The sequence below is a fragment of the Paramormyrops kingsleyae genome, chromosome 20, assembly GCF_048594095.1.
Source record: "Paramormyrops kingsleyae isolate MSU_618 chromosome 20, PKINGS_0.4, whole genome shotgun sequence".
Lineage (NCBI taxonomy): Eukaryota > Metazoa > Chordata > Actinopteri > Osteoglossiformes > Mormyridae > Paramormyrops > Paramormyrops kingsleyae.
The window spans coordinates 13,179,538-13,192,311 of NC_132816.1; the positions used below are offsets into that span (position 1 = coordinate 13,179,538).

General features: G+C 41.4%; 1 protein-coding gene across 1 annotated transcript in view; it reads right to left on the bottom strand.

Moving 5' to 3' along the window:
* Positions 1-11,693, bottom strand: part of spock2 (SPARC (osteonectin), cwcv and kazal like domains proteoglycan 2) — a 45,986-nt gene extending 34,293 nt beyond the window's left edge. Inside the window, exon 1 of the mRNA XM_072703379.1 lies at positions 11,324-11,693. Coding sequence (XP_072559480.1) covers positions 11,324-11,512 — 189 coding nt within the window. The 5' untranslated portion in view covers positions 11,513-11,693. The remainder of the gene's footprint in view (positions 1-11,323) is intronic.
* Between the last annotated feature and the right edge of the window lie 1,081 nt (positions 11,694-12,774).

The following is a 12,774-nucleotide window of genomic DNA, read 5'->3' on the forward strand; positions in this document are numbered from 1 at the left end:
CTCATCAGTGTGAGCTTTACTGCCAGCATAACTCACTCACATGGTTTCCAGAACGTCGTACAACAGACACCCCTCTCCCTCGCTCCATTCTTACATGTGCTGCTATACAAGTTACCGTGCATCTATCCATGGTGTGAGACTGGTGCCATATCCCAAAATCCTCCACTGCTCCCCATCAGGGGTGTCACAGTGAGATACAACCCCCACGTTTCCCTGACGTTTGCATTTTTATAACCCTAAAATCTAGCTCTGCAGCCAAGACATCAAAATTCATTATCTTCGCCATACTAAAAATATAATCCGTACCTTCATTGTCATCTGATATTCCGCCCCCTCCAGTGTTGGTAATACAAGGCAGATTAAATGCACAGCACTAGACACAGTACTTGTGTATGTTTAAGTCAGATAATTAAAAAAGATGTAAATGATTTCCATTCGCCGCAGTGTTTTGTTTGTGTGGACCTTCGCTCCCGCTGGACAAAGTGGGCACACGCTCTGTGCGATTGGCGGCGGCCTTGATTAGCATGCCGTGACATCTGCCCAGTCATCAGGATGTGGAGAAAGAGCCGGAAAAGCCCAGCTAACAAAGCGCTTACAGTTCTCGTCGCCCTTGAACTCATCCCGGGCTGAACAGCGGTCCCAGGGCTGGGCGAATGAGCGGCGGAAATGAGAAGCCGCTCGGAGAGCCAGGCAACCCCCCACCCCCGCCCCTCCCCTCCCCCTCCGGAGCACCGGCTCCCCACCCCATCCCAACACCACCACCCTCACATCATAATGAAGGCTAGGGAGGGCAGGAGCCAATCGTGCGAGAGGATGTGGCTGCCTCATTCATCGTGGCATGGGTTCCGCGTAACAGGTGCACAGTCTCTCCCTCTCGCAGTCTGGAGGACTAGACGAGGCTCTAATGAGCTTCTGCCGCAGAGCCGAGGTTCTGGGCCGGAACGCCGCTGTCTGCCGCGGAACCCGCGTTTATTCTGAACGGCGAAATCCGAGCTCCGGAACGGAATCTGCGGCTACAGCCAGGCAGGTTCTGAACTGTCACGTTCCAGATCGATTCATTACAAAGGCCTTTTACTTTTGCACTGTTCTCATTCCCGAATTTATGTTATAAACTGCCAATTCTGAAACAGATGGGCAGATAACTGAGATATCAATTCCGTGGGAATGATATCGACAGACCAGACCAGCAGAAAAACAACAAAACCAGAAACCCACGTTTCTCACTCAGAGATCACTGACTACTCATTTGCATCCAATACCAAACCTGGGCTCAAATACAATCCTAGAGTAACTGCGAACATTTACTATTCCATTAAATCTATCATTCAAATCATTTTAATTACAATGTGAATTAAAACACATTTGACACTGCGACCTGATTTGACGGGTCATTTGTACAGCTTCAGCTGTGTTGGTTTGCTAAATGCAATGGGTATAGTGCATGGACAAGAAAAACACAAACCATTAAATGGTGTGTATGTCTTCAGATAGTTTCCATTAGATTAATTAGGTCTTGGGTTTGGTTCATTATTCCATTTATGGGTCAGGGTTCAGTTTGCACCTTGGTTTTTCGCTCCATTAAAGAAACGAAATAAGTCTGTAAGTTCCGACTTGCCCAGAATTAGCCACCGATTATCAACACCGGTGCTGTATGCACACAGCAAGCGCTCCTACAAGCACACCCAGTTAACACCGGCTGCCAAATTGCTTTAGGAAGTGTTTGCGAGGTGCACGGAAACATGGGTTCTGCTTATTAAACAATCAGTTTGTTTTCTTTATGTTTCTTGACGCAGGCAGCGTGGTGTCGCAGTGGGTCGCCTCGCTGCCTCAGGCCACCAGGGCTGGGGGATTGGATTCCGCTCAGCAGGCGTGTAGTTTGCATGTTCTTCCCATGATTTTGTGGGTTTACATCAGGCACTCGAGTCTCCTCCCAACCGTATGAGGAATTCATGCACCTGAACAGGGCTATTGCTAGAGATTTTGGGCCCCTATTCCAGTCCAATCCAATTAAGAATCATCGTAACCCCCCCCCCCTTGTGGCACCTCTGCCTGTAAATTGCCTCTAGCTTCTGAAATGCTGCATTTACCACCATTTAAATGCATTTCTGTGCCCCCCCAAAGTTTGAGGACCTTTGTTGGCCACTACACTGGGGGGGGGGGGGCGAAGTGACTTTTTGAGTGGGCTCACAGCAACATTAAAACCTAAACCTGCATGTAGCGGAGTAGTGGTGGCATGCCCCCCCCCCTTCATTCATACACCAAGCCGCTTATTAATGAATCGCATTCTAGCCTGCCTATCTGGAATCTCTGCCTCCTGATCGCATCAGATTCATGTAGCAGTTTCCCGCTGTCAATCTCGATGTCATGGTGAATATTCATTAGAGAGAGGCCAGCGAGTCTACTATCTGTGAAACGTGCAATCATCTCTATCATTTCAGTCGTTGTGTCTTTAGGTCTGGTGCTGCCAACTCTGAATATTGATTAAGCTGAAATATCAGGTGGTATATTAACTGATATATCGTGCATCGCTGCATAGCCCATTGTTCACTGCGTCTTCATGAAGACGATAATGCAAAATAATAATAAAGAGAGAAACACCGTTTGTCGTTCAAGAAAAACGCGATCTAATTTCTGAGTGAATAAAAAAAAAAATTATGATTTGTGATTTACACAGAATCGTGCAGCCCTACTCCACTTTTTATGGTTCAAAAAATAAAGAAAATAAATAAATAATGTTAGCTAAATAATAACAAGTCTGCATGCCAAGGGTACGCACAGTGCGTGCAGGCGAAACGCTACACTAGTGGCCAAAACTGAGGAAACACCTCGCATTTTTGGCATTACGCTTTAAAAATTACTACACGATTATTGGCGGTAATGTTTATAAACAATCAAAGAATCTTGCAAGTATCATGCATCGTACGATTAAATAACTGGAGCAACAGTTGAATAAAGTTCTGCAATCTCTAAAAAATGTTTCCACTATTTCGGCCACTAGTGTACAAGGGTGGCCCGTGCATTTTTAGACCTTATAGTGACTACGTGCTTAAGGAAGACAGGTATTATGTAATTATGTAATTACCTCATACTGCCTCTGACAAAGGCTGAGGCTCTGGCACTAGATGCTTTCTGATTGGACGATGTCTTCTGCTTGCAACACAGGTGCAGATATCTATGCACCAAATGTTATTCTCCATCTAGAGCCCCCAGCTAATGTTTGATTTGGTTTTTGTACGAGTCAATGAAAACCTTGTGTTCGACCTTTAATATTTACTAAACATTTTTGTAGCAGTTTTGTAAAGCGTGTCTCAGGAAAGAAAAAATGTACTTCTGAAGGAGGTGTGAAACTGTTGAGAATTCCTGCCAGGGTGTGACAATCGAACGTGTGGCAAGTAATTTTAGCCTCCATTAACTGCCAGTATAAAACTGACACAAACATGCAGCCTAACGCCTGCTCATTTCCCAAGAATCTGCTCAGTTTAAAAATAGGACGCAGATTCCAGGGGACATTAATCCTTATCATACCATTTTCTCAGGTTTCCATCGGAAGTTATTGTACGATATGTCATTTTGCGTTCTTCAATATTGCATGCTAATAAATAATTAATTATGGCAATTTTGTAGCATTTGAACAAAAAAATCCATTCGTTCGCGGTCTATGCTCAAATGATGAGAAAACGATGACTTTTAAAGTCGCACGGAACCTTCCATCTCGTGTTCGTCTGGCTGTTATTTCATCTACCTATAGCTTTGAACAGGCCTCTTCAAATGCCCTCTCTGAGCTTTCCAGTCCGCAGCACACACTCTGCCCCATTCAGAAGCCCGTAATACACTTGTAATAACCTGATTTCATTATTAAATAAATATTCTCCCTAAGTTATCAGTCTCCAGAGAAATGATGTATGCATACAAGGGTTTTTAATAAGGGGGAAAAATTCCTATATGAGCACCTCTATCATGTTTCTTCTCTTTGAACAGCCTTCCTCAAACACGGTCACTTCGCCCGTCTTCTGCGTCCCTGTTTATTCAGCTCCCTCAAGGCATTTTTTTATAGCCTTACTCTGAGCATTTGCTTCAGTCGGGCATTAGGCCCGGCTAAGGGCCGTCTCCTGGCCAATGTCGGCATGTAGAAAAGCACCCGGCACTTGTGCGACGGTTTAAACATCAAAGAAAACATCTGTGAGAACAAAAACTTTCATCCTGGCACGAATCATGTCTGACGATGATGATGCTACTTTTATTTGACATTTGCGCAAGTACAGGTACATCGGAATGCTTCTTTTTACATATCCCATCATGCTCTCCTTTGACACACGCACACACATATATAAATATATATATATATACACAGGTGAGAGCAAAAGCCTGCAGCCAGAGCAGAGCATCAGGCCGTTCATCCAGCACCACTGGAGCACTTCTCTGTCTCGCACATCTCAGCACATTTGAATACAATCCTGTGATCATGAGTAACTGTTCATCTGGTTGCTGATTTAGAGAAAAGTATGTGGGGTGCCATAAAGCGGCTGCTAGTCTCTGTGGATCTTCAAATGCCAGACCTGCAGTTTGGTCTTTATTGATTTTATTGATTTATCTCGAACCAAAATGTATTCATTGTTAATTTTTAAAAATCAAGATATATATATATATATATATATATATATATTTTTTTTTATTATTTTATCAGTTACCTATAGTTAGTGAGAGGTTGGTAATCTCTCATCTGTTTGCTCAGATGAGGTGAGATTTTGCCCTAGAAGCCCCTATCTCTCTGGAGCCTGGGCATGAGTTCCTGTATCACATGTTCATGCCTTGTTTGTAAATTTACCACCGCATAGCTTGAATATAACCAAGGGACGGCTGTACGCTCATTAATATTCAGATGCTTACGCTGGAAAAGCCAATTAGAGGGCCCAAAGGTGAAATTGCTCTGCCAACCCAGAGATTTGAACTATAGGCCGCCTGATCACATGCAAAGCATCCAGACCGGCTGAGCCGCACACCGCCGCACCAATTAGAGGGTAAAAAATAATTCATCAGTGTAAACATGTAGCAGGGTTGCCAACTTTGGTCAGCTGCATGGTGAGAGATTTTCAATTGGAGACATGCACACACATTTATATGAATGTAACAGTTACATTACCTTGTAAATACTCTGTAGGGTTTGCATACTACCCCAAAGCTTTTGATGTTGCTAATTTTAAGTTTATAATGGAATAATATAAATTTGCTGTAAGATTTCTTGCATGAGCATGAGAGTCTGAAAGCGTGAGTGTCATGTCAGATGTGCGAGAGTTGGCAACTCTGATGCAGTACTCTGTAACTCAGAGTTAGTATGGAAGGCTTTAATGCTCCAATACTACCACGGTGTCTCACCATTTGGTACTACAGGTATATCAAGAACCCAGTGCCTGAAGTAAACATCAGTTTTGTTGCATTTAAACCTCCACGCGACGCATGACTTTTTAAAAGGCCGAATAAATAATTCACCATGCTGTGACTGTTTAAGTCTGCTTTATACACATTACGTTTTAAACGTGAAATATTTATCAGCTGAAAACAAATCAGCACGACATGAACTACCTCGGAAATGTTCCTTGACTGTTAAACTGCCAGAGAAGAATTTAAAATGCTGTCAGCTGTTCGTGGTGTATAAATGATGTTTAATATCGGGTCTACATTAATTTACTATAAGAAACAGCACTTGCTTAAAATGTGTCTGCTCTGATCATTAATCATAGACTCAGTCTGACCATGGATAATTCACTTCCACACGAAACACAGAAATCGTTCCGTCCTACTGTAATGTGCACATGATCTCATGAGAGATAATAAATAAACTGTAATCCCATACAACACTGGGTCAATGAGATTAATGGCATGCCTCCTGTTTATGAAACACAGTTAGCTGGGTGGAGGATTCTCATTTTAATAAAAACACATTCACGTCATTGTTTAACATGCCCATTCATGGAGGAAAACAGTGAACGCAAAGTTCAGACTCCCTGGCAAAGGCAGCCAAGCGTAGCTATCAATGAATTTCACTGCTCGTAATTCCTACTCCGTTCATCCCTAAGCACTTTGGTTCCTTTCACAGTTTTCTTTGAGCATTTGGCAGTTTGGAAACACGGTAACTTTCTATCTTTGAGTGATAAAGGGAATTCTACCGCAAGAGACGATGAGACCTGCATTTCAAACACGCAACGGAGCATCAGTACCGACAGACAGGATGCTTTGTGGGTAGCTAAAGAGGAGAGAACGACAAGCAAAGTACGTGAATGTTTGTCGGTTTATGGCAATACTCAAATTCTTGAACAATTTATTTATTTAACTGATATAGTCCCCAATGAACCTTGTCATTTAATTACAATTATCCTACAATTCCCTTTATATAATCCTGAAGACTTGCAGCATTTGTTCCCACTTATATACCTTTTTCTGGTCATGTATTTATCAGAGGATGTTTTGAAAGGCATTTGCTTGCTTGATTGCCTGTTACATTTCCTCTTGAGAAAAACAGGAGACCGCAATGGGTAAATCTTGCAAAAAAGCAATGCCTTTAAAGACATGCCAAAAAAAACCGTACTCAGTCAGAGACGATACTGGCATTCGTCCATATTTCAGCATGCTGGTGGAAGGCAGAACCACACGTCTGCAAGGTTAGCAGATGCCGACGGCCACACACCTACGAAACAGGATGACGCCCACAAAAAAAAGCTAAGAATTAGAGCCATGCGGACGTGTTTACTTTCTCCGCAGTAAGACACAATCCAAAGCTATGTCATCAAGGACATGAGTTTTCCTAAGTCATTTACATTGTGGTTTTTTTTCTCCTTGGCACTGACGGCTAGCTCAGAGGAGAGCCTCTGACTCACCGAGACGTTCCGGTGCAGAACAGGCCATGACAGTGCAATAAATACATGACACAACAATGGTTCCGTACCCGCCTACCACGTCCCCATGACACGTTTCAGGACGAGTGAGGCTAAATGCAAATGAGGGTGATGCTCGCTTATTGGTTAGTTTCCTGCATACTGGACTCAGAGGTACAGTGATGCATTCGTCCTCAAAGATTGAGCATGTGTCAACCTGTCAGGGAGCCTCACACACTAAAAATCTTCTCCAATTACTTTCAGAATCTAAAAACATAAGAATGTGAAAAATTGATGCAAAAGATTCCCAATACATCCTGTTACAGAAAATTCAACAGGAATCAGGCAATACGCTGACCTATTATTATTATTGTTTATTTTGCTTGTGCATTTTTTTGTTAAACCTAACAGGTAATCTTATTATTCTGGAAAGGAAATAGTGTGCTTTCCAGCTCTCTGGTCATGAGTTTGTTTGATGCTGCCTCTCTCTTATGCTATATTGTTGGTTTTATTTTATCCTCTGGTGTCTGTATGGTTATTTTGTCTTGTTACTGATTACTCTGTCCGTGCCTTGTTTAGTATGTTCTGTTTCACTTGTTCCTTGATTCCTCCTAGTGTTAGCCCTCTATTCCCTGATCACTAGTGCTTGTTATTCGTCATTTATTCCACCTGTTTCTTGTTGTCCCGTGCCTTTTCTGATTGGTTGATTTTGGTTATGGTCCACACCTGCCCCTTGTTAGCCCTTGTTAACTGTGTATTTAAGTGCCTGTTCTTGTCCTGTTCGTTGCTGGTTCATTGTGGCTGTTTCCCTGTTTATTAGTTGTATTAATGATGGTTATTCCCTGATAAGTTACTGTGGTCTTCCTTTGTTTCTCCCTATTTTAGTATTGTGGTTCTGCCAGTCTAATTGTAGTTTAGTGTTTGTTTTCTTTGTACTTCATTTAGTTTGTTTCTTGTATTATCTGTTCTTGGTTTTGACCCATTGTGGTCCTTTTATTCTCTGGTTTCCCCGTGTGATCTGTATTGTTGGTTAAGCCCCTTTTTGTTGGAGCTGCTTTATGGATTGTCCTTCCCTCCTTCACTGTGCCCTGAGATTAACACCTTCCACCATAAAAACCGACACATTTTCTTGATCTATAATTCACTGCTTCCATTCCATAGAATTTTTTTTAAATACTTTTTTTCATGCATTGTAACTTTAATAAAATTATTTTTATATAGTTCCAAGTATTTCAGTGAGATATTCTTCCTGAATTTTAAGACCATATACATGCATTAAAAGGCACTTTTAATTCCAGGCAGTTTTTGAACCTGTACCATTTAGTTCTAACTAATATTCTTTCTATTGTGCTGAATGGTTATAAGTTATAACCACAATATGACAGCGCCATCATCCACCTGTTCCTTCATTTTCATAACCACCCATCCCTGTGAGGTCATGAGGGGGCAGCAATGTCTGGAGAAATTGGAAAATATGAAAATGTTTTCCCAAGCAGTCTCGACGCTCGACAGGCCCAGCGTTGTCAAGACGGCACCTGGCATCAAAGCAGGCTTCCCCTGGAGAATTCTGGGCCACCTTCCCCGCAACATCTTCATCACTGGAGAGGGTATTTCAACCCCCTGGGCTACAGAATGACCCAGTGCAGCCAGCTTGAGTGGGAACTGTCACCAGTATGAGCCAAAAGCATCCTCATACACACAAGAAACCAGTATGTCCGTGACTCACGTTTCCCTTTGCAAATTAAAGTACAAACAAACAAAAAACCATAATCAAATGCACCTTTTAATGTCACTGGTCTACGAATCCACTGGGAGCCAGAGTAGAGTGTGCTTTCTTTAAATGTTTAGATTCGGAGAAAAGAGGAATAACTGGGAAAGACATTCAACCAGCAAGTGCCAGTGTGTTTCCTCTGCGCTCCACTGCTGTAAGACACATTTATATGCAGAAGCCAGTGTGAGCCGATCAATAAGATATTGATCTGCAAATACAGCAAGTGCTGAAGGCCCTGGCCGGAATATCAAACCCCCTCATGTAGACCTGCAAAGCACATCCATTAATAATCCTGTTCTCATTTACACCTAATCCATCCCGCTGCAATTTGACTAATTCCCCAAAGACTTCCACTGAATGTACATCCTCAATCAACATCCCGGGAAGTATTTGCTTAATCTCAGGCCAAGAGGGTCCAGGCTGTCAGCAATATGTATCGATGTAAATAACGACCTTCTAATTTGAATGGATTTTTTTTTTTTTTTTTTTTTAAAAAAAGGTCTCCCATTACGTTCTAAAATAATGCTTCGAAGAAACTAAGACAGATTCTCATGACCATTGTGTGGGTTTTCCACATCACCGTGCTGAGTATATTCCAGTCCAATCCAATGAAATGTGAAATGCAATCCAATCCAATTGAATCAAACCCACAAATTACCATTTCCAAAGTAACCAGAAAATTCATGTCTTGTCAGGATGCTTGTACAGTTCAGACTAATAAAATGTCAGCTGATATTCGACATCCATACTCGGGCTGCAATGCAACCTGTTCTATCTGTGCTGAAATAATTTAAATTCATTTGTGCATAGGTAGGTCTGCAGTACCACTTTACACGTGTAGGACTTCAAAGGTGAGATGCAGGGACTGCCACTCCATTCAGAGGTTGGTCGAAACCAACTGAAATGAACCTCATAAGATGGAAAATGCTGGAAGGTGCGGACCGATTCAAAGGGAGTGTCGGTCCTCATCATTGCTCCTCCAAGCAAAAAAAGTTATTTCCCAAACTTTCCACCTAAATAAATTTCTTACGAATGAAATGCATTCGCATGTTTAAAAGGTAGCCTACATCTTTGTACTGGGGCTGGATTTTGGGCAACAGCTGTTTAAAATGATTAATTTTTATTTTTTAGTGGTGTGACATTCTGATTTAAATATAATATTTCCGTACCAAAATGTTGCTTATTGTAGCAGTTGTGCTTCATAGAAATAACATACTGATATTTAACAAATAGGCCTAGATAGATTAATAAAATATATCAAATTCTAAATACTGCGTTTATTGTTACCATCCGTAGAGGTATATGTGTTTGTAAAACGAAGGTCAATATGTTCATTATACCTTACAGAACATCATCTATTTTATGCTGCTGTAAACACTATGCTATAATACTGACCGTCCAGATATTATGCTTATTTTAATTACATTTAATGCTGCTGCGGAATTTGGAAAGAATTTATACCGAAAAACATCGGCTAAATACGGCGTTTAAGTTCTAGCCTACTGAACATGCGCTGTAGCAAGTAGCCTGTAGTTACAGAGCTTCAGTAGGTCCGATTGCCTGGAACTATAGGTAAACACATGTTTAAAACAAATTTAGCCTAAAAGAAGTACTTTTATATTGTTTAGTTTATTGGTTGTTCCCACCGAATTTCATCCACAATGATCTGTTTAGATTTGCAAGGGCTTAGCCGGATGCGGACAAATTCAGCTGAACCTACTTTATATTAACCCAAATTCTCCTGAAATCCATGAGGCCAGGAACTCGGAAGGTGATGCTCAGAAGCTCTCGGATGGGGTCTTTTTAACTCTCTGATTTTAGTCTCTTTAATATATATATTCATGGCAAAAATTATACTCGACGCAGAAAAGTGCTATAACACGATTTACCCTATAAGCATCAAAGCATATAGTTATAAACGTTCTCGACAATATGCGTGTAATAGGTATATAGGCTAGACCATGTTTTTTTTTATTTTTTTTTATCAGACACTAATATAAATCAGTTTGCCATCGACCGTAAAATCAACAAGAAGTTCAATCCGTTATTTTCTTTCAGTATCTTTTTGCGTTAGATGATTGACTCTGACCTCATTAAAGGTTATTCATCTAGACACTTCAAATACCTCACAATAATTAATCTAACCGCTAGTATATGCTTTCCTAAACCTTGTTGCTCACATTTTGCTACGGACCTATAGGTTATTATCAAACATATGAATGAGGCGTTTTCAAACATATGAATGTCAACCTAAATTTATAACATTCATTTTTGATAATTCTACCCATGCGAATAAAGTTTATTCTATAGGAGGAGGTACGATTTTCGCACGTATGATAAGTGTTCAATTTTCGCATTTATTTATTAATATGCGAGCGATGCGACGCGGCACCTCCGTGTTTCCTCCGCTGAGCTCGTTCTGTTTGTCCTGCCGCTGGTACCCTGGCACACGATCATCTAGCTGTATCCTTCACGGACGGCGATCGCTCGGCTGATGCCTGCGTGATCTGATTCCCTTGAAAACATGTGCAATGCTCACGCAAATACTCTACGTTTAAATCAAAAAACGCGTTGGACGTATTATTAACACGGCATAGAAATACAGTACGAGCATGCATCTGGCTCAGTAGGTATAGGGACATAGACGGCTCATCAGCGATGCTGTAGAAATACAGGAACTCACGTCTCTGAAGCGATTCCAGTGTTTGATCTTGCGGCTGTATTGCGATATGGTGGACAGCCATTGCTCATCTTCCATGAAATTCCCTGCATTTTCCGCTTCTTTCCCACTTTTCAGTTCTCCTTGCATGGAGGACCTCACCAATATCAGTATTGGGACAAGGAGGTACGCCAGATCTCTCATGCCGATCATAGCTGTCTGCAGCGCTGATTAAAAATATGATTTTGTTTTTTTTCACACTTTAACGGAGGACTTTCCTTTAGGGTACGGATGGACGGCGGACCTAGAGTGAAATGTGACCCGATTATGAGATTCTTCTTACAGACTCACTGCTATGGAAAGAGAAGGCGAGAGAGATAGCGAGAGAGAGGGAGAGAGGGAGGGAGAGAGAGGGGGGGGAGGGGGGAGGAGGGAGGAGGCGGGTGGTGGGTGTTGGGCCGTCAGGGCTGCGTCAACAGAATAAACTGTCAAGTTATGAAATTGTAACACCTGACGTACAGTACTTAAAGTGTACGAAAGAACCAAAGCCATGAACGACATGATGTTACATCCGGGAATAGCCTTTTAAGCTGAATTTCATTATTTGTCATGACAAATTGTGAATGTAAAGTTGGAAAGCCTACAGCATGCACCTGCACACCGGCATTTCGTGCCAAATACATATGGTAATACACTGAAAAAAAAAATCGAAAAATAACAAGGAGAATATGCAACCTAGAATGCTTAAAAATGGATCTGACAAGAAGTGTCAAATTAAGAAAATTTGTATGCAAAATTTAAAAGCTGTTGTTTTACAGTTTTAAAGATATTGTGTTAAAGAAATTATTTCATTTAGAAATAGCCTAATTAGCTGCTTGGTTCGTTATGACGGCTGACAGACCATGACCGCTCTGTGTATGATGCCCATATATGCTTGCTGATATGCGACTTAACCGACTTATTTTTAAGCGAATGGTTCCTATTAAGAGCTTTTCATTTTCAAATTCATTCAAGCACGAAGCCAGTACAGCGGACATTAAGCTGGATCTCTGGGAATTCGTTTTCCTTAATGAATCATCACAAATATCATCATTAGTCTCCATACGGCCGTATTCTTCTTGTATGTCAAGAGATGGAAACGCCAGATATAACTGGCGCTATCTAAAACCTGCGGATCCCATTTTCATAATTGCAGCTCTTTTGGCATCCACATAAAGCAGCAAAATATAGGTTTTCATTAAAAAAAACGTTTTGCAGTTCAATTTCCAAGACCTAACGCTTTTAAGATTACATTATAAAATCAAATTGGATGTATCTGTGGGACTGATATTCAGGCTTTAATTCCCGGTAAGGAGCATAGAACTGGGTTTCTCATGCATATTACCAGTGAGGGTGGCACTGATCTTCCAGCTCTGATCCACCTACATGGATGAAATTTAGCTCTCTTCAAACATCACGCCTTCTATATATGAAAT